This window comes from Eriocheir sinensis, chromosome 19 (genome assembly GCF_024679095.1).
Source record: "Eriocheir sinensis breed Jianghai 21 chromosome 19, ASM2467909v1, whole genome shotgun sequence".
Lineage (NCBI taxonomy): Eukaryota > Metazoa > Arthropoda > Malacostraca > Decapoda > Varunidae > Eriocheir > Eriocheir sinensis.
Genome location: NC_066527.1, coordinates 13,301,538 through 13,323,647, shown reverse-complemented (window position 1 = coordinate 13,323,647; position 22,110 = coordinate 13,301,538). Strand labels below are relative to the sequence as shown.

Below are 22,110 nucleotides of genomic sequence, written 5' to 3'. Positions count from 1 at the left end.
CGCATCTCCAGAGGCCTTTCAAGCTCCGCCAGCACCGCTGCCGCCTGTGGGTGAAGAGGCAAGGGTAGGTAGGGCACGCCAAGGTGAGGCAAGGCAAGGTAACACAGTGTGTGCCAGACCCACCTCGGGCAGCGGAGCCACGTCGGGATGAGCCAAGAGGCGCCGGTAGACACCAGCACACCGACGGCGCTGCAACAACAACAACAACAATAACAACAACAACAACAACAACAACAGCAACAACAACAACAACACCTGCTCTTGCTGCCACCCTCACCTCCTGCAGCAGGTTCTCGGCCGCCATGTTTATCGCTGGAAACGCCAACATGAAAACGAACCCAAACGCGAAGTAGACGATCTCAAACTTGCCCTGCTTCTGCAGCCTCACGATGAGGCTGTACGTGGAGAAGGTGAAGAAGACGACGCCGCCGCTCAGCCACACGAGCAGGGGCCCCCCGAGGTACGCCAGCAGGCAGGCCAACACCTGTGCATGGAGTAGAATGAGGAGCCGCATAAAAAGGGGAGAGTTTATGAGGACGTAAACCCTCAGTCGGAATAACACTTGGTCTAAGGGCCGTATTACAAGTCGGGTCCCTACAGAGTTCGGGATGAATAACTCTGTAGGGACCCGAAACCTCTCGGATTCGACTTGTAATACGGCCCCTAAACCGAACTCTGTAGGGACCTGAAACCTCTCGGATTCGACTTGTAATACGGCCCCTAAACCGAACTCTGTAGGGACCCGAAACCTCTCGGATTCGACTTGTAATACGGCCCCTAAACCGAACTCTGTAGGGACCCGAAACCTCTCGGATTCGACTTGTAATACGGCCCCTAAACAGATAAGACCCGTTGCTTTGGGTGACGTTGATGCTACTACTGGCGCTGATAGAGCTGGCAGTGACTCAAGTGTTGGTCCCCATGGTTCTGGTACCAGGAACACCATGCAGCAGTTCTCCCTTCTGTTTTTTGCAAGATTCAGGAAGTTGAGAAATACATTTTCTTGGTACCAGGGACCAGAGCTGGCTTGGCCCACAGTGTTATGGGCTCGCTCAGCACGAGTATATAGCGTTGTCGATACCTGTAAAGAAGAGCAAAGATCCGAATCTTCACGTTGCTTGTGCTTTCTGTACTCTATGGCTGTGAGACATGAACAGTGAGAAGTGATTTGAAGATTTGGATTGATGCCTTTGGTAATAGATGCCAACCCAGAATCTTGAGATATCACTGGAATGACTGTGTCAAATTGGCGACTACTCCGTAAGGGTAAGACTGATTCGAGGCCATTACCTGCATAAGCAGTAAAAGTCAACCCCGTCTATACGGGGACGTGGCACTCTACCCAGAAGCTGACCCTGCTCACCCGGTTATTTCTGCAATATAGAGAATGCCAAGTGGAGAAGGCAAAGGAGATGCCCACAAAGGTCGTGGTTTGACCACAGGGTACTCAGGGTGGGAAGGGGGCCTGAATGGAGACTTATTCGTAGGGATTCCCGTGATTGGCGTCGTTGGGCGAGGCGAGCCAGCCACCCCCCACCCACACTCACACAGCCGTATGCTCTTATTGATTGACTGATAGACGAATTTTGGCAGAATTTACAGGTCACTCTTAACGCCTCAACACTGTCCGAAGTAGACCCGCCACCACTACCCCGACATCAATATCGGGACACAGTCCTGAAAATGGTTACAGCTCTGCATCTACATCTACATGTTCATGTACCTCCTCCGTCTGCAGCAGCACCACGCGGGCCCGCCGCAGGAAGGGTGCCAGGTCAGGGGTGACTGCGGCGGCGGGCACACTCCAGGCCCCACTTGAGTTGACGTCCGTGGCCTCGTCCCGCACCTCGGTGACCAGGTGCTCCCAGCGGGGCGGCAGCACTGCGCGGGTGGCGGCCTGCAGGCGGCGAAGCTCCGAGCTGAGCAGCAGTACCATAGCAGGGAAGGAGGGGAAGCTGAGCAGCCAGTCCCCGAGAGCCAACACAAACACCAGCCACCGGGCCCCGTCGCTATCAGAGATGATAAAGCCTATTATCCTGAAGATGAAGAACAGGTACTGCGCCACGCACACCCACAGGAAGGCGAGGCTGGTCGCGCCCAGACGCCGAGGTCCTGCAGGGTTGAGGCCGCGCGCCAGCCGCTTTAGAGCTGCCACCTCCCTCACGAGGCGCGGCAGGCGGGGGCTGAGCAGCAGCAGCAGCAGACACGTGACACTGAACGCCACCTGCGAGCCCATATTCAACATGATCTTCCCGGCAATGGCCACGACGCTCGTTTGGTGGAAGACCACGACCCTCCAGATGGCTGCATCGCCCACGTTCATCCACACCTGCAGGGCCACATTCAGCGCCAGGTGCACCACGCACCACGCCGCGGGTAGCCAACCCACGCGGCAGGCACCCTCGGGGCCCACCACCACGTACGGACACAAGCCCACCGCCTGCAGCCACCACACGCCCACGCCCATGCCAACGTCTGTACTCGCCGCAGTGCCACGCGTGGCTCGTGGCCGCCTCTTGGGTGCCTCCTCTGCCATCGCTGCCATTGTCGCTGTGCCTCTGTCGCCGCTGCTCAGTTCCCGCGGCCCCTGCCAGGTATCGACCACTAGGCCGGGGCGGGCCGAGCGTCGCCTGCAAGCTTCATCTCGTAATGACTGTAGCAAAGGACCTGCCATATTATCGTTTCTAAAGTCGAGTTGATAACATCGCAGGTATTTTGCTATTTATCGTGTTCATACTTACTTGCATAATAATCACTAACGTAATGAGGGTTTTATTTTATAACATGATAAATATAGTTTCATTATGTCCAAATATATACCTACCAATCATATTACATGGACATAATTATGTCGTTAATATTATTATGTTACATTGCTATTTCAATTATTGTCAAATTATCTTTGCAAACTGGCGTTGAAAAATAGTTGTCACCCTCCTGCCAAAGGAAGTTAAGAAATAAGTAAAATTCTTGTGGTAATGGGCGAACAGGACAATCGCCTCGAGGCGTGCGTGGTGGAGACTCCCTGAGGCAGGGGGCGGAGGGGACGGGGGGGGGGGGCCTACAGAATACACCAGCGAACATCTTTACGGTATTCATGGTTATACATTCATGAGTAGGTTTTATTACTTGATGCACGTAAACGCAGGTGACAACGGATATATACCTGGATAGGTTACCCCTTCACTGAATGTCGGTGTGTTCTTCAATTACACAACACTGTCACGTCCGTCTATATGCATCAGTAATCGTGACCTGCCCAAGAGCCATAAACACCGCCCACGAAGGTAACAAGCTTCATCTATAAACACTATTTCGATATTGTAAACTTCCACCGCGTCGCTGTTCCGCCTCCAAAGCTTCAACACAATCTTCACTGGCGGCTGCGAGGCCTTTGAGGGTCGTTTGTGTTTCGTTTTAGTCGACTTGAATTACCCGTGAGAAAGGAAGGCGGTCAGTCGCTTGTGAGGAGTATCACCTGCAGGACGGCACGGTAAGGAAACGGAGGTGGCGACATTGTGACCTAGGAATCTACTAGAGTTTAAGGATGGCGTTGTAATGTTAAGCATGGCTGGCATCAAGGTGCTCTCTCTCTCTCTATATATATATATATATGGATAACTGGTCCGCTTCCTCCGGTTTGCAGGCACCATTGCCCCTGATCATCTGGACTCCATGTTTGTTACAGTGTGAGGAAAGTGGTTGTGTTGGTCTTCTTGGTTGTTAGTGTGAAGAAAGTGGTTGTGTTGGTCTTCTTGGTTGTTAGTGTGAAGAAAGTGGTTGTGTTGGTCTTCTTGGTTGTTAGTGTGAAGAAAGTGGTTGTGTTGGGCGTTTTAGTAGTAGCAGTGTGAAGAAATTCGTTGTGTTGGGGTGTATTGAATAGTTCTGGGGAGGGGAGGGAAGGCGAGGGAAGGCAAGGCAAAAAGGCGGGGAGTAGCATGAAGATAATGTGATGAAAAGGTGGGGAGACTGTTTGTCTTGGTCAGCAGGGGGGAAGAGGAAGACGGTGTTTGTCTGCCCAGCTCGCGACAAGGAGTGCGAAGGCGTTTAGCTGATTGGGCGTGAGCTTTCACCCGGTATTATAAGACTCTATCGCTTTTCACATCAGCCATTTCTAAAGGTCAAAGAGGGGGTCAGCTGGATTCTCATGAATGTTTCTTCAGGTTCACGGTACAGAGGAAGGGTTAAACTATCACCAGGGTCATACAATTGCCCCTGGAAATGCCCACAACCCCTACGAAAGCAGTGTCAAATATGTGTTCTTGGGCGGCGAAATGTTTTGCACGACCCTTTGTTTAGTAATTTCTATCAATATGAGGACAGGGCGTGTCGAGTCTGAGCAAACAAAGCGGTCCCGTGCTGGTAATATTGTGTGAGTGATCTCTTTCGTTTACGTGATGGTGGTGGCGATAATGACTGCTTGGTGGCGGTAATAGTTGTGGTAATAGAAATAATGGTGGTTGAAATTGGAAGGTAACAGATATTATGGTAGTACTAGTTATACAGTGCGGTAGTTCTATTTGCCTATTGTGTGGTACGGGAGGGTGGTGTGGCATGGTACGGAGAGGGTGGGTGGTGGTGTGGTGTTGTAACAGGTGGGTGGTGGTGGTGGTGTGGTACGAGAGGGTGATGTGGTACGGTGTGAAGTGCGGTGGTTCGGAGAGGGGTGTGGTGGGTGGTACCGGGTGCAATACGTTCACCCCGCACGTCACCTTCTGCTGCTCTTAACGAAAAACCTCTCCTTAACATTGAGCAATCTCCCCATCAATACATTTTCTTCTGCAGCCTTACTAAACTAACCCCCCACCCCCCACCCCCCTTTACTCTTTACCTCGTCATCCCTCTTGTTCCTCGGTACTTTTCTCCCCCTCTTGCGGAAGGAAGGAAAGAAGGATGGGGGGAGGGGAGGTTACTATGTTTACTGCACGAATTCTTGAAGGGTTGGAATAGAGTTGCCAGATTATCGTACAGAACTTCAATTTTTACATTTCCGACCCGTAAATTATCTCCTGCACCCAAATAACGAGATTCATTAGTAGTTGTCGTTGAAATGGTTAATTATTGATGTAGTTTTGTCGGAAAATACAACGTGGTGAATAAGATTATCTGGCATCGTTGGGTTGAGCCTATTGACCATTCATTACCTTAGTGCTCCATAGTTTCCTACTCGGACTGAAAATATCAAAAGCCCTTCCTAGTTATCTATTGAAGGATTGAGCCTACTGACCATTCGTTCTCTAGTTTCCTACACGTGCTGAAATAATTAAAAGCCCTAGTTTTTTTTTATGGAAGGGTTGGGTTTATTGACCATTCATTATCTTAGTGCTCCCTAGTTTCCTACTCGGAATGAAAATATTAAAAGCCCTTCCTAGTTATCTATTGAATTATTGAGTCTACTGACCATTCATTATCTTGCTGTTCGCTAGTTTCCTACAAATGCTGAAATTGTTGAAATCCCTAGTTTTATATGGAATGGTTGGGCCTATTGACCATTCATTATCTTGCTGTTCGCTAGTTTCCTAAAAGTGCTGAAATTGTTGAAAGCCCTAGTTTTATATGGAAGGGTTGGGCCTATTGACCATTCATTATTTTGCCGTTCCTACTTTCTTAGTCTGATTTTATTAAAAGCCCTTCCTTATTTCGCTCGTTCCTTTAATTTCTCCCACATTAACTGGTGTTAACGTCACAGACACCTGATCTTCGTTAAGCAGGAATTAAACAGCCATTTCCTCTACCAATCTCGTTATTCTTACTTTGTCACTTTTCACCTCGTCACATCCTCTTCGTTAAGCAGGAATTACGAAGCCCTTAATTCCTTCTACATTTCTCGTTATTCTTATTTGTCACTTTTCACTTCGACACCTGATCTTCGTTAAGCAGGAATTAAACAAAGCCATTTCCTCTACATTTCTCATTATTTGTCACTTCTCGCCTGATCTTCGTTAAGCAGGAATTACAACAAAGCTATTTCCTCTACAATTCTCGTTATTCTTATTTGTCACTTTTCACCTCGACACCTGATCTTCGTTAGGCAGAAATTACAACAAAGCCCTTCCTTCTACCATTCTCGTTATGCTTACTTTGTCATTTATTTTTCATACTAATGTTCTTCTACTATTCTCGTTATTCTTACTTTGTCATTTATTTTTCATACTAATGTTTTCTCATCGAGGGGATTGTTTTGGTCTATCGTTTTTCTCCTTAATGCCCCTTCATGTATTTTGATAATAATGACAATGATAATACACAGATGCAGGCAACGGTGGTGATCGTATTGGTGTTGGCTGTGTGCGCCCAAGGCCAGGAGTCTGGTTCCAGTAAGTGACTTAATCTGTTGTGTATTTCCCTAGTTATCACTTTTAATAATTATGTGGGTAGATCTTTGTCTTGGTTGTCTTTAACGCTGATGTTACAGGCTCGTTCCAGCATCATGTACTTTCCATGATCCTTTTCTATGGATTAATGGCTGGACCCCAGATAAGTTTTTTTTTCTGATTTTTTTTGCGGAAGTGCAAGGTTAAGTGATTGGCGGGTAAATTTGCAAGTCTTGTCTGTAGCGCCCATGTTACAAGCTCCTACCACTTTGATCAGTTCCAGACTCGATCTGCTTTCTGTGATCGACTTTTATGGGTTAACTGCTAGGTATTTTTTTTTCATATGGCGCAAGTATTGGGTCAAAAAGTAATTGAATATGAAGTACGAATTCAACAAAGAAGGTTAAGGGGCTTCAGTTGAAATACGATATAGTAATGATATATATTAAGGGAGATCTTGGAATACGGCACTTTGTCTTGCCCTTCTATATAATACTTTTTCTATTCCGTGCTCAGGTCCCAGGGCGGCGTGTCCGTGGCCGTGCCCCGAGTACTATCACCCCGTGTGTGGGAGTAACGGAGTGACGTACGACAACCCTTGCAAACTGTACGAGGCCGCCGCGTGTGTTAACCACTGCATCACCCAGCGACACACCGGCAAATGCGGTGAGTGGCGGAGGAAAATGCAGAATAGAGGAACGGAAAAAGGGGGTAAAAAGGGGATTAAAAGTAGGATCAGGAGAAACAAAATGGGTGAGCAAGAGGATCGGGAGGAAGGGATAAGGTATAAGTGTAAGTAGGATCGGGAGAAGGGCGGGAGAGGAGAGAAAAGCATAAGAGGAGGATTGGGAGGAAGGGATAAGGTATAAGTGTAAGTAGGATCGGGAGAAGGACAGGAGAGGAGAGAAAAGCATAAGAGGAGGATCGGGAGGAAGGGATAAGGTATAAGTGTAAGTAGGATCGGGAGAAGGGCAGGAGAGGAGAGAAAAACATAAGAGGAGGATCGGGAGGAAGGGATAAGGTACAAGTGTAAGTAGGATCGGGAGAAGGGCAGGAGAAGAGAGAAAAGCATAAGAGGAGGATCGAGAAGAAGGTAGAAGGGATAAGGAGGACTAAATGCAGGATCAGGAGGGGGAAGAAGAGTAGAAGCAGAATAGATAAAATGAACAGGGAAAAAAGTATAAGAGGATCGGAAGAGGCAGGTAAGAAGAGTAAAGAAGGAAGGAAACAAGGACAGGGTTAAGGTTTAGCGATGGACGGTTAAGGAAAGAGAAAAAGAAAGAAGGGAAGGATAGGAAAGAAAGGAGGAAGGAAGGGTGCAGCGTTTATTGCATTTGCGGTACTGAAGGGTTGGAACTATTGACCATTCATTATCTTGTCCGCTAGTTTCCTACCCAATTCTGCAGAAATTCAAAGCCCTTCCTAGTTTTGCGCTTTCCCTTAATTTGGTCCACATCAATTGACACTTTAACCTTCATACATCACCACCTGGTACTTCGTTGAGCAAATATTATTACCACGTTCCTAGTTGGCCCTCCTCACCTTAATTTGGTCCACATTGACACAACCTCCATACCTCGACACACGGTACTTCGTTGAGCAGGTATTACTACCCCGTTCCTAGTTGGCCCTCCTCCCCTTAATTTGGTCCACATTGACACAACCTCCATACCTCGACACACGGTACTTCGTTGAGCAAGTATTACTACCCCGTTCCTAGTTGGCCCTCCTCCCCTTAATTTGGTCCACATTGACACAACCTCCATACCTCGACACACGGTACTTCGTTGAGCAAGTATTACTACCCCGTTCCTAGTTGACCCTCCTTCCCTTAATTTGGTCCACATTAATTGACACAACCTCCGTACCTCGACACATGGTACTTCGTTGAGCAAGTATTACTACCCCGTTCCTAGTTGGCCCTCTTTGCCTTCATTCTTACACTAATTAGCTTTTTTATACCTCTAACCTTCATACGTCACCACCTGGTACTTCGTTGAGCAAATAGCCTACTACTCCTGTTCCTAGTTAACCCTCTTTGCCTTCATTCTTACTAATAAGCTGTTTTCTACCTCTAACCATGCCCAATCGTTACCTTTATAATTAGCGCTTAAGATCTGGCTAGTCCTTTGGGTTTTTTCAGTCCTTGGCGCCTCCACTTGTCTGTTCCTTTCCACCCGCGCACAATTTCCTTTCCTCGACGGTGACCCTTCAGTATTACCTTTATCCTCCTACGCCCATAGTCTATTAAAGTTATATCTGTTCAACATTGCACCATCTTTGACTTTTTCTACTGGTACCTCTTTTTTACCACACTCGTACTATGTCTTTATCCTTATATTTCTACGCTCATAATCTATTTGTTTACCAGTTCAATATTGTATGATCTATGACCCTTTACTGTATTGCCTTTTTCCACACTTATTACGTCTTCATTCTTTCTCTGCTCAACAGCCTTCCATATGTTTGTACTAGGGCTGTGGAGTGTTCACTTCTTTCTCTGCTCAACAGCCTTCCATATGTTTGTACTAGGGCTGTGGAGTGTTCACAAGTACCAGACGTATATATACCATCTGACTTCATAAGGAGTCTCGCGGAACTTTCTTGGGAGCTCTCCGCCGTAACTGCTTCAGACTCCACGACGCCTCCACAGCCCGGGTTTAATAAGTCGCGCTCCACCCCATCCCCATACACACTCCTTCACTCCACCTCTAGCACTTTTGACTTCTGACGTGGCCCATATTCTGAAATCTAGGGACCAGCACACCCACATTTGATTAGGCTTTCGTTGGGGGTGAGGGTATTTTAATGGGTTTTATTATGAACTTACTATCCATATCAGACCTTATGACGTACCACAAAGACTGATCAGCATGGTACTTTGGCACAGATTATCACACACTCCGCTAAGTTTTGACGATATTGTGCATTGCCAGATGTTAATTATGACGTTTACTCCTGGCTGTGATGGCAAAAACCTGTGAGCCACTTACACGTTCGAACAGGTGAGGCGTGACGTATTTGTGACCTGTATCCACCAGCTACCTCCACTTCTGGCTTACCCTACTCCCATCCCCCCCCTCATACCCTTCCCCGCGGACACTACCCCCGCCCCCTTTCTCCCTAATACATCTCATTTCCCCCCCATCCCCCCCCTCATACCCTTCTCCCCCGCGGACACTACCCCCGCCCCCTTTCTCCCTAATACATCTCATTTTCCCCCCATCCCCCCCCTCATACCCTTCTCCCCCGCTGACACTCTCCACCCGCCCACTTTCTCCCCAATACCTCTCATTTCCCCCACTCTCCATGAATCAGATTGATCTCCTTTATGGACTTTGGAAATAATTGAGCGGAAATATGAAAATACGAACCATGACTCCTGTTCTCAAACGTATAGGCGCCTTGGTTCGCCGGTTTGAAAAGCCTCTCGTGTAAACAGTTGGGATTTCCATGGACTGTTTGGTGATACGAGTGATAGATAATAAGACTCGTGCATGTTGAACGTTAAAATTGCCAATGAAAACCCGGGTAATCTTCACTGTGCCTTGGGAAATAGCCGTAATGGGAACACGAAACGTAATAAGGACCATATCTTCCTCTTCCCTGTAGACTCGCCATGCCCAGAAGCTTGCATCGCCGTGTACCAGCCGGTGTGTGGGACTGACGGCCGCACGTACAGCAGCGCGTGCCACCTTAGCATGGAGCGCTGCGCCAACCCGTGTGTCGAGATGAAGCACGACGGGGAGTGTGGTGAGTGTACGCCCGGGCAAAATGAGACCGTATCCAAGTTTTTAGTCAGTTGTCAGCCTTGCAGCTTTTAAGTTCCCAGTTTGCTGCTATCAAGTGTATTCCTTTCTAATCATGCACTAGTTCAGGCCGATAGTGTGGTGAACTTTAACTGTTACTTTGCAGCGCCAAATATCAAACTGCTGAGGTAACTTACAGCCTTATATCTTAAAAATATATATTCCTTCGCTCCCATCTTTGGCATTCAGCAACTAGAGATTTTACGAACACTGGTTGTTATTGAGTTTCCTCACAAACAATAGTCACAGCCTTGTCCGCGGCCGTGTCTGCCCTTTCCAGTGTCGCCGGGTGAGCAGTGCCGCGAGATGTGTGTGGGCGGGCACCCGGTGTGTGGCAGTGACGGGGCCACCTACATGAGCGACTGTCACCTCTCCAACGCCGCCTGTGACAACCCGTGCATCAAGAAGGTCGCCGACGGACAGTGTTGTGAGTACCCATTGTATTATCCTCGTACTCCTTGCGATGGAAATGCTAATGGGAAAGTTAGGAGCATACGCTAAAGCTGCGCGTGGTCTGTCTTCATTACCACTCGCGTAGGCCCCCGAGCCTGTGTCGGGTAATGGCCCATTGCCCAGGGACACGTGACCAGTGTGAAATACAGGTTACCGTTACCATCCCAGGTACCTATTCAATGAAAGTCCCGAATGGGAGGATTAGCCACCTTGATGGGCTGGCCGTGCGAGGATCAGGATGCTAACCACTATACCGTGGAGGCCCTAACCTAAAGCCAGTTTGTTTGGTAGTGCTTAGTTTTTGTATTAGTGTGAAGTTCCTTGTTCCTTATGGTTAGAGCGAAGAATTTTTGTACTCAAGGTTGATTTATAAATTAACTATGAATTAACCTAACAACTGATAACTAGTGATCAGCCAGTTTAAATAGGTAGAGAAATGCCTAATTGCTAAGGATTTAAACCATTTGTTTACACCTATAGGTACAGTATACCTACCTACAGTACCTACCATTTCATACAGCCATAGGTACCAAGCATTTCATGAACAAGGAGTAATTTTAACCACCCGTGACCAAAGGAGCATCAGAAAGTATCATTCCTACCAAAGGTTCATTATCAATTGGCTTTCCCCATGATCTCTTCATATATAGTAATCCCGAAGTGTAAGTAATTCCTCCTCCAGCCCGTACCTGCGGCGACATTTGCCCTGTGCACGTGGATGATGCGTCCGTGTGCGGCAGCGACGGCATCACCTACGAGAGCGTGTGCCACTTGCAGGAGGCGGCCTGTCAGAACCCCTGCATCACCCTGCAACACTTGGGTCCCTGCAGTGAGTAGGCTAAGAATCTACGCAAGAGAAATTTGGAGTGTTGCTATGTGTTTTTTTTTTTTTATACTTCCTACCAGCAACTTCTAGCAGTTTAAATGTATTCTCATTGTTTTACCCCCCCCCCTCCCCCACTTCACACGCCCCAAACAGATCTGTACCTACATTTTTAACTTCCTCGTTGCCAGTCACGTGCCCCATCATCTGTCCGCTCAACTTCGCTCCCGTGTGTGGCACTGACGGCAAGACCTACAGCAACCGGTGCCAGCTCGATGCCGCCGCCTGCACCAACCCCTGCATCGCCCTCCGAGCCGAGGGTGCCTGCCGTGAGTGTTGCCGTAGCCGGTGATGACTGAATGGGAAAAAGTTTTGCTACTCTTCCGGAACCCAATCTTAGAACAGCTGTCTCCAGCACTTACATCTTTCTATCTTGCCTTCTTGTTAGCTTGGTATTCGCTTGTTTAAGACTTCCTGGGGCCATGCGAACACCGCGACCCCGGGTCCCTGGCTATAGCTGCCACTTGGTTGCAAAGTCTCTGGACACCTCGCCTCAGATTTCAGTACCGTGCATGTCGTTGTTTATACAGATCCCCCACGATATTTACTTTGTGCATTGGGCCACACCTTTGTCAGTCGTTATCATCTTCGCTTCACGTGCTCCCCGTGCCTATACATCGTTTTTTTTCTGCTGATGTGAGGTCAGTGGTTGCATACAGTCAAATAAAAGTACAAAGTCATGAACTGTATATAAATACAATTGAAGTTTAGTACAAATAGGAGTACTTTCACCAGATGTTAGTAAATATTTACACTAAAATTTAACTTTAGATTTTCTTTACAGTTCGTGTATGTGGTGATGCATGCCCTGTGCCAGCATCAGGGAACTATGTGTGTGGCAGTGATGGCACCACATACCCCAGCCAGTGCCACCTGCAGGAGGCAGCGTGCCAAAACCCCTGCCTTGTCCTGGAGCGGGAAGGCCCCTGTGGTGAGTGCATAGTGGAGGAGCACACATCCATTAGTAAATTCACCAGGGTTGTCATTGCTGGCAGCGGTTTTTATTTCTTGTGGACCAGGTTTTCATGACTATAGTGTTTCTCTAACCTGTTCAGTGTTCTTAGCGACTCCTTTAAGTTTTGCTTGATCTGACTTGTAGGCAGTGTAGTGTACAAGGTATAGAGTACAGTGTGTGACCCTATAAAGGCAGCCATAGGAGAGGAGGGCCACAAAGACTGGTTAGCAGGTGTGGAGGTTTTAGAGACTTGACATTTTATACAGAACCTTGTTCCATTTTTCTCGCACATCCATGCCAAATCAAATGGACACTTTCTTGGACACCTGGGCACTCTACCAGCAAGAAAATCCCTCCTGATATTGTAATATAAACTGTAAACTGTCCAACCCAGAGCCATTTTATACAGTACCCAAAAGACTTTTGAAAAACCAGACACCAACTGCTGGTTGCTTCGTACCCCGTCTAAACCCTAAAGTAACCCGTAAACCTTGCCATAGAATATTTTCTTTTACAGAAGGAAGAGACTGCCCAGGGATCTGCCCATTCAACTTTGACCCTGTCTGTGGCAGTGATGGAAAGACTTACGGCAACATGTGTCAGCTGAATGACGCCACGCACTGTGAGAACTCCTGCATCACCCTCAGAGGAGTGGGGCCTTGCGGTGAGTGTCATTGGGTTTCATCTTTATTAAAATTTTACTGTGGCTTTAACTTTATCACAGGGAGGGATGGACACGTGCATTATCACCGGGAGGGATGGACGCGTGCATATATTTCTCGAGTAACAAAAGTTGGCATCAAAATGATGGTTAAAAGCAAGAAACATGTCAGTAGACTGAGGTTGAGGAGGCTTGGTCATTAAGGGTTTAAGACTGAAAGCAAAGAGTTTGATTTGTTTTTACATTTCAGGCCGTAATTGTGGAGACTTGTGCCCGATGACGAACCAGGTGCCAGTGTGTGGCAGTGACGATACTACCTACCCCAGCCAGTGCCACCTAGAAGAGGCGGCGTGCCAGAACCCCTGCCTCACCCTGCAGCATGAAGGGGCCTGTGGTAAGTGGCTGAAGGAGAGACTAATACACTTTTCAACCTGTTAAGGACTGTTTGATGCAGGGTTCTTCAATGTAGGAGGTCTTGACTGTTGTCTACTGAATGGGTCCCCATTTCAAAAGATCAGTACCGTACCATATTACACAAGGCAACCAGCAGTTAGTGTCTACATTTTCAAATGTCTTTTGGGTATTGTATAAAATGGCTCTGGGTCACAGCAAATAACACTCTGGCTTGGACAGTTTAAATTAAAATGAGGGATTTTCTCACTGGTAGTGCCCAGGTGTCCAAGAATGCATCAACTTAATTTGGCACCGTTGTGTGGAAAAAAATGGAAAAAAGTTTATTGTAAAATGTTAGTCTCTAAAACCTCCACACCTGCTAACCAATCTTTGTGGCCCTCCTCTCCTATGGCTGCCTTGCCACACAGGTGAGGGGAGGTGCTGCCTGGAGGGCATGCTGTCCCTGCCTGACCTAAATGTTCAGCTGTCTTGCCACGCCGGAGCCCTGCTGGCAGAGCCCATCTCGACAACCACCCCAACCACCGCCACGGAGCTGCCCACCAACGTGCCCCGTAAGTTGACAAGACCACTGTTGGTTTTATAACCACCTAGTTTTTAAATATTTTCTCATTCAAATGAACTGAACACAAAAGTATATCTACATCGGAGGTATATTATCTCTTCTAATATACATTTCCTTCCAGTTTAAATTGTTTTCCTATAATTATCCAATACTGGATGCTTCAGTCTTCAAATCAGCCCAGTAATGGGTGGGCAAGACACTAGCTTTGGGGTAGATGTTTCTATTATTGCTCCACAAAGTTTTAATTTTTAAATTTGTGCAGACTGTCTGTTCGCTGGCCGCGGCTACCCTGTGGGGGCACGGCTGGACCACCTCTGCTTCCCCATAGAGTGCACAAGCTATGGCTGGGCGTATATGGGACAGATCAGTGACTGCTGTGAGTAAAACTTTAAGCTTTGTACTAATGGTCTTGAGGTTGCTGTGTATAGTATTGTAGTTTCTTATGAACAATTGAATCATTACTTTTGCCTCTTAATATAACAAGTCTTTCCTTTTCAAAAGCAATAATTTGCCTTTTTTGTGTAATTGAGTATTTTCATGTTCATACCTTTCTTCAGACAACACCTTGTGTTGTATATGGACATTTGACTGTAGAAGGAATGTCACGAAAGAATGATTGTAACAAATTAATCCAAATCACCATTGTGATGCTGTGCACGCTGTCTTGATATTTATGTAGATCATCCCCTAATGTCATAATGCATGGATTGGTTCTTCCTCCCTGTCAGGCCGCCACTGTCACCTCCACGGGGACATGCACGTCTTCACCTTCGACCACCAGCTGTACAACTTCAACGGCACCTGTAACTACACAGTGGCTCAGCAAGGCGCCTCCTTCACCCCTCCGCTGGGAGTCTTCACCTGGCCCAAGACTTGCAAGGGCCGCTCCACCTGCTTCAGACACACCACCTTCAGGAATGATGAGCACACCATTGTTACTGTGAACCACTACGGTCTGTTCAAGGTAATGCGTCAGTCTTACTTGTGGTGACTGGTTGTGCATACCTAGTTATACTGCCAAAGATTAATGATATAGTCTCAACAAACTTTCTTGACCCATTGTTTGGATATGTTAAGTATGTTAGAATAATAGAGGGAATAATCTTGGAGTGCCAACCTTTTCTCACTTCCAGGTGAATGTAAATGGCTACGAGAATCTGGTAGCAGAGAGCGGCGTGCAGGTGTTGAGGACTGGCGATGGCGCGGCCGTGCCCGTGCTGGCGTGGCGCGGCGATTGTGGCATCTACCTGGCTGGCTCCTCGGGCATTGTGGTGCGTGGAGTATGATTCCTTTAAGAGTCCTTTTGTGGGTACATATTTTTCTTCTACTTTGTAAACAGTAGTGTTCCAGGTCCACCCAAAAAGTGACTTCTCCTGGCCTATCATTTCTTTTTTTTTTTTTTTTTTAGGAGCATCTAGTGGGCTCTTTTGTTCATGTTTTCGTTAGTTGCCCTTGAGCTGCTTCCCTTACTGTGAAATTTTCTTTCTCTGGGGATCATTTCCTCCTATTGAATCTAGGGAACTTTTCACCCTTCTGCATATCATCTGGCCTCTGCATTGACTTTTAGCCAAATTGAGTTTTTGGGGGCATTACTTCAACTGCATACTTCATCTCTAATCATCAAACTGTTTTTGCTAGCCATTAACATTGCTATTGCTGGTCCTGTTATTTCTTCCTACTACTGTCCACAATACCCTGCCTGAAAGTCTTCCCCTCCCTTTCTGAATGTAATCATTAAACCCCTTCATTTAATTATAGCTGGAGTGTCCTTTCGACATTCATTAAACTGTACTGCTGGTTCCATTATTCCTCCTTCCTACTACCATAGACAAGACCCTGCTTAGAAGTCTCTCCCTCCCTTTCGGCATGTAATCCTTAAACCCCCCCACTAACTTGTAGCCCGATGATTTTTTCTGGCATCCGTTAAACTGAAGTGCTGTATACCTTGCCACTATTGATCGTATTATGCAGACTCATTCCTGCCATCCACAAAACCCTGTCACGTCTACTACCGTCTTCTACACAGCTGCTGGCCTGTCTCTTCCGCCTGGACGTGTGGGCTTCCTCCAGCCTTGTGGACCACCTGGACGGTCTGTGCGGCCACTACAACCTCAACCCGAATGATGACTTTAGGGCTCGCGACGGCACAACCTACCCATCCAACAACTGGCCCCTCGCTTTCCCCCATTCCTGGAGGGTTAGTGTTCTTATCTGCACCTGTTCACTCATCCCCATTCTGTTATTCATACAGTAACTCTTTAACATGGCCTGAACCTTTAATCTTTATAACCTTTGCCCATTTCTGAAGTTTCCTTAATTTTCCTAAATCTTTTTCAAAGTCTAGGCTTATTTGCTCAATTTTATGTCTGCTGTATTTGTCCCTTGAACTATCAATTTCCCTTTCCTGTCTGTTCTTCTACCCTCACCCATTCTTCCTCCTTTCCCTCAGACCAACGTGCAGACGGAGGCACACTGCCATCAGCCTCACACTGGACCCATCAACGGGGTAAGAATAATGTACAGTGTGAAGAGAAATTTCATTTAAAAAGAAAGTGGCTACTATGTCTTCTTGCTAAATGCTCTAGTCCTTGTTTAACGTTTATTCTCCTTTATCTTCTCAGGATGACCCGTGCCCAAGTAACCCCAAGTGGCGAAGCATCTACCAAACAACTTGCATGAAGATGCTGGACGCTGCTGACGGCCTCCCCACCACCCAGATGGCCAACGGCTTCACCCCGCCCGTCTATGACACCAACCCCTATATTAGTAAGCTCGGTTTGTAGACTTGCTGCCAGGTCACTTGCAAAAGATTAACTACTTTCTGTTTATGCTTTTTTCATTAGTTGTAATTAAAGTTTATAGTTTTTTTACTTATAAACTTTACGTAACTTTACTTCAAGGATAAGCCTTTAGTAATGCATTGTGATCATAGGTGAACCAGGAACAGGTTTTGACTCCTAGCATCAAGGTTGTGGTGCAGCGATGCTTCCCCTCACTTGGATACTCTATGCATCTGCTCCCTGAATCTCATTATAATTAAAAGATCTGCTTGCCTACTTCTACTTATATTTACTCAAACTCCTAAACAGCTTCTGTCCTGGCAACTAACTTAACTATCTTTGCTGCAGATACTTGTGCTGCGGATGTGTGTGTGATGCACCAGGGCGGCTTCCCCGTCAAGGCCATGGAGCAGTGGATCTTCATGCTCCGCCAGAACCTTGTGGTGTCCCTGAAGCTGGGCCAGAGACTGTTGGGTGAGTGTATGGACTGCAGGTAGTGTGGAAACATGGGAGTGTGACTGATGAGTATTGATAGTGTAACAGATTTGTGGAGACTACAGATAGTGGCAGAGTGATAGCTTGCTTAGGAAGTGTGAATAGGATGATAAATGACTGCACTGACCATTTGTTGGGTTGAAGCATAAAAGGGTGAAGAATGAGAACTTTATATGGGTAGTGAAACAGTGATTTGTGGGGGACTACAGATAGTGGAAGAACTATTGGGTGACTGGGATTTATGGATGGACCAGAAGGGTGGTAACAGCTAAATGAACAGACTGGTAATTGTGGATTAGACAGGCAAAAGATACACACTAATTGCAATGGCTGACTAGTGAGTGGGCTTTGTAGGGAAGCAGAAGGGTGATCAAGTTAAAAGAATGGAAATTTTGGGTTAAGCACAAGATCTAGACATACTAACTACAGAATGGTGCCTCTGTCTGCACCTTGGTCTGAGGGAAAGGAGGAGGAAAGGGTGAGGGTAGAGGAACAGACAGGAAGGGGAAATTGATAGTTCAAGGGACAAATTAAGCAGACATAACAATTAAGAGAATAAGCCTAGACTTTGAAGTAGAATGGAAGTTATGGGTTAAGCAGAAGATCTAGACACACTAACTACAGAAGGGTGATCAGGTTAATATAATGGGTCCAGCACAGGATCTAGACATACTAACTGCTAAAACTTGCAATCATTTTTTCAACAGGATCGGAGGGATGGGTTAAGCACAAGATCTAGACATGCTAACTGCTAAAACTTGCAATCATTTTTTCAACAGGATCGGAGGGATGGGTTAAGCACAAGATCTAGACATGCTAACTGCTAAAACTTGCAATCATTTTTTCAACAGGATCGGAGGGATGGGTTAAGCACAGGATCTAGACATGCTAACTGCTAAAACTTGCAATCATTTTTTCAACAGGATCAGAGGGATGGGTTAAGCACAAGATCTAGACATGCTAACTGCTAAAACTTGCAATCATTTTTTCAACAGGATCAGAGGGATGGGTTAAGCACAAGATCTAGACATGCTAACTGCTAAAACTTGCAATCATTTTTTCAACAGGATCGGAGGGATGGGTTAAGCACAAGATCTAGACATGCTAACTGCTAAAACTTGCAATCATTTTTTCAACAGGATCGGAGGGATGGGTTAAGCACAGGATCTAGACATGCTAACTGCTAAAACTTGCAATCATTTTTTCAACAGGATTGGAGGGATGGGTTAAGCACAAGAACTAGACATGCTAACTGCTAAAACTTGCAATCATTTTTTCAACAGGATTGGAGGGATGGGTTAAGCACAAGATCTAGACATGCTAACTGCTAAAACTTGCAATCATTTTTCAACAGGATTGAGGGATGGGTTAAGCACAAGAACTAGACATGCTAACTGCTAAAACTTGCAATCATTTTTTCAACAGGATTGGAGGGATGGGTTAAGCACAAGATCTAGACATGCTAACTGCTAAAACTTGCAATCATTTTTTCAACAGGATTGGAGGGATGGGTTAAGCACAAGAACTAGACATGCTAACTGCTAAAACTTGCAATCATTTTTTCAACAGGATCAGAGGGATGGGTTAAGCATAAGATCTAGACATGCTAACTGCTAAAACTTTCAATCATTTTTTCAACAGGATCGGAGGGATGGGTTAAGCACAGGATCTAGACATGCTAACTGCTAAAACTTTCAATCATTTTTTCAACAGGATCGGAGGGATGGGTTAAGCACAGGATCTAGACATACTAACTGCTAAAACTTTCAATCATTTTTTCAACAGGATCGGAGGGATGGGTTAAGCACAGGATCTAGACATACTAACTGCTAAAACTTTCAATCCTTTTTTCAACAGGATAGGAGGGATGGGTTAAGCACAAGATCTAGACATGCTAACTGCTAAAACTTGCAATCATTTTTTCAACAGGATCAGAGGGATGGGTTAAGCACAAGATCTAGACATACTAACTGCTAAAACTTTCAATCATTTTTTCAACAGGATCGGAGGGATGGGTTAAGCACAAGATCTAGACATACTAACTGCTAAAACTTTCAATCATTTTTTCAACAGGATCGGAGGGATGGGTTAAGCACAAGATCTAGACATACTAACTGCTAAAACTTTCAATCATTTTTTCAACAGAATCGGAGGGATGGGTTAAGCACAAGATCTAGACATACTAACTGCTAAAACTTTCAATCCTTTTTTCAACAGGATCAGAGGGATGGGTTAAGCACAAGATCTAGACATACTAACTGCTAAAACTTGCAATCATTTTTTCAACAGGATCGGAGGGATGGGTTAAGCACAAGATCTAGACATACTAACTGCTAAAACTTTCAATCATTTTTTCAACAGGATTGGAGGGATGGGTTAAGCACAGGATCTAGACATACTAACTACTAAAACTTTCAATCATTTTTTTAACAGGATTGGAGGGATGGGTTAAGCACAAGATCTAGACGTACTAACTGCAAAAACTTTCAATCATTTTTTTAACAGGATTGGAGGGATGGGTTAAGCACAAGATCTAGACGTACTAACTGCAAAAACTTTCAATCATTTTTTCAACAGGATCAGAGGGATGGGTTAAGCACAAGATCTAGACGTACTAACTGCAAAAACTTTCAATCATTTTTTCAACAGGATTGGAGGGATGGGTTAAGCACAAGATCTAGACATGCTAACTGCTAAAACTTGCAATCATTTTTTAAACAGGATTGGAGGGATGGGTTAAGCACAAGATCTAGACATGCTAACTGCTAAAACTTTCAATCATTTTTTTAACAGTATCAGAGGGATGGGTTAAGCACAAGATCTAGACATGCTAACTGCTAAAACTTGCAATCATTTTTTCAACAGTATCAGAGGGATGGGTTAAGCACAAGATCTAGACATGCTAACTGCTAAAACTTTCAATCATTTTTTTAACAGGATCGGAGGGATGGGTTAAGCACAGGATCTAGACATACTAACTGCTAAAACTTTCAATCATTTTTCAACAGGATAGGAGGGATGGGTTAAGCACAAGATCTAGACATACTAACTGCTAAAACTTTCAATCATTTTTTCAACAGGATCGGAGGGATGGGTTAAGCACAAGATCTAGACATACTAACTGCTAAAACTTTCAATCATTTTTTCAACAGGATCAGAGGGATGGGTTAAGCACAAGATCTAGACATGCTAACTGCTAAAACTTTCAATCATTTTTTCAACAGGATCAGAGGGATGGGTTAAGCACAAGATCTAGACATACTAACTGCTAAAACTTTCAATCATTTTTTCAGGATCAGAGGGATGGGTTAAGCACAAGATCTAAACATACTAACTGCTAAAACTTTCAATCATTTTTTCAACAGGATCGGAGGGAGTTAGTGCACAAAGATCTAGACATACTAACTGCTAAAACTTGCAATCATTTTTTCAACAGTATCAGAGGGATGGGTTAAGCACAAGATCTAGACATACTAACTGCTAAAACTTGCAATCATTTTTTCAACAGGATTGGAGGGATGGGTTAAGCACAAGATCTAGACATGCTAACTGCTAAAACTTGCAATCATTTTTTCAACAGGATCAGAGGGATGGGTTAAGCACAAGATCTAGACATACTAACTGCTAAAACTTGCAATCATTTTTTCAACAGTATTGGAGTGATGGGTTAAGCACAAGATCTAGACATGCTAACTGCTAAAACTTGCAATCATTTTTTCAACAGGATCAGAGGGATGGGTTAAGCACAAGATCTAGACATACTAACTGCTAAAACTTGCAATCATTTTTTCAACAGGATCGGAGGGATGGGTTAAGCACAAGATCTAGACATGCTAACTGCTAAAACTTGCCGTCACTTTCTTTCAACAGGATCAGATGGCAGCACCACAATAGACCCCACAGGAGTTGCCCCACACTGCATGAGCACCACCACCCCGGACCAATGCACCTCCACCGCCACCACCACAGTCACCGCAAGCATCCTGGCCACCACCACACACTTCTCAACCACCACGGTCACTACCACCACCACTACTAGCATCACCACTACCACCACCACTTTTATAACAATCGTGACCTCGCCAACGTATCCGTCCACCCCATACACAACTACGCCCACCACCAATCCATATCCCTTCCCAACCTACGACTTCTCTGAATACATCTCCTCTGACTATCCGTTCCCTTCAGACTTTTATCAGACCACTCTGTACACCACTACACACACTACCCCAATATACAAGTATCCACTCGCTGATATCACCTTCCCATACATTACTGAGCACACCTCTTACCCAACCCATATCCCCACATACTCAAAGACTTTCCCTACATACCACACACCCACATACTCGACCACTTTCCCTACATACACCTACTCCACGTACACCTCACAGACCCCCACCTACCATACATACACACCCACATACTCGCACACATTCCCCACATATCCATACCCATCTTCCACCTCTTACACTCCTTCCTACCCTACTCCCACGCCTCCTACCACCCATTGTACCCAGAAGGATTGCCCTAATCGTTGTGCCCCCGCTGGCCAGTGTCCACAAGGTATGATGGAGCTGCCTTGGCCATACCTATGTGAAGGGGAGTGTGTGTGCTGTATCTAAGCTGTTTAATGTTCAGCGGCTCCCCAAGTGTGGGATAATGTTTTAATTAATGTACATAGGTGTTTATAACTGCAGTGTTTAGTCTGATACAAGAGTTATGCTCCCCTGTTAATTTTGTTTCAAAAATATATCTTCTAATTTAATATTCTTTTAATA

The 22,110-nt window shown here is 45.7% G+C and overlaps 1 protein-coding gene across 1 annotated transcript; it reads left to right on the top strand.

Moving 5' to 3' along the window:
* Window positions 1-389: 389 nt before the first annotated feature.
* LOC127000979 (uncharacterized) lies at window positions 390-22,097 on the top strand. Its single transcript, XM_050865152.1, has 20 exons — window positions 390-460; window positions 1,739-2,594; window positions 6,251-6,317; window positions 6,831-6,980; window positions 9,927-10,067; window positions 10,404-10,550; window positions 11,259-11,405; window positions 11,591-11,728; window positions 12,244-12,390; window positions 12,932-13,078; window positions 13,326-13,469; window positions 13,897-14,040; window positions 14,314-14,427; window positions 14,780-15,015; window positions 15,185-15,322; window positions 16,078-16,248; window positions 16,501-16,557; window positions 16,673-16,817; window positions 17,180-17,305; window positions 21,197-22,097. Exons 1-20 carry the CDS (start codon window positions 390-392, stop codon window positions 21,952-21,954), a joined length of 4,044 nt encoding a protein of 1,347 aa, XP_050721109.1. The 3' UTR covers window positions 21,955-22,097.
* Window positions 22,098-22,110: the final 13 nt, after the last annotated feature.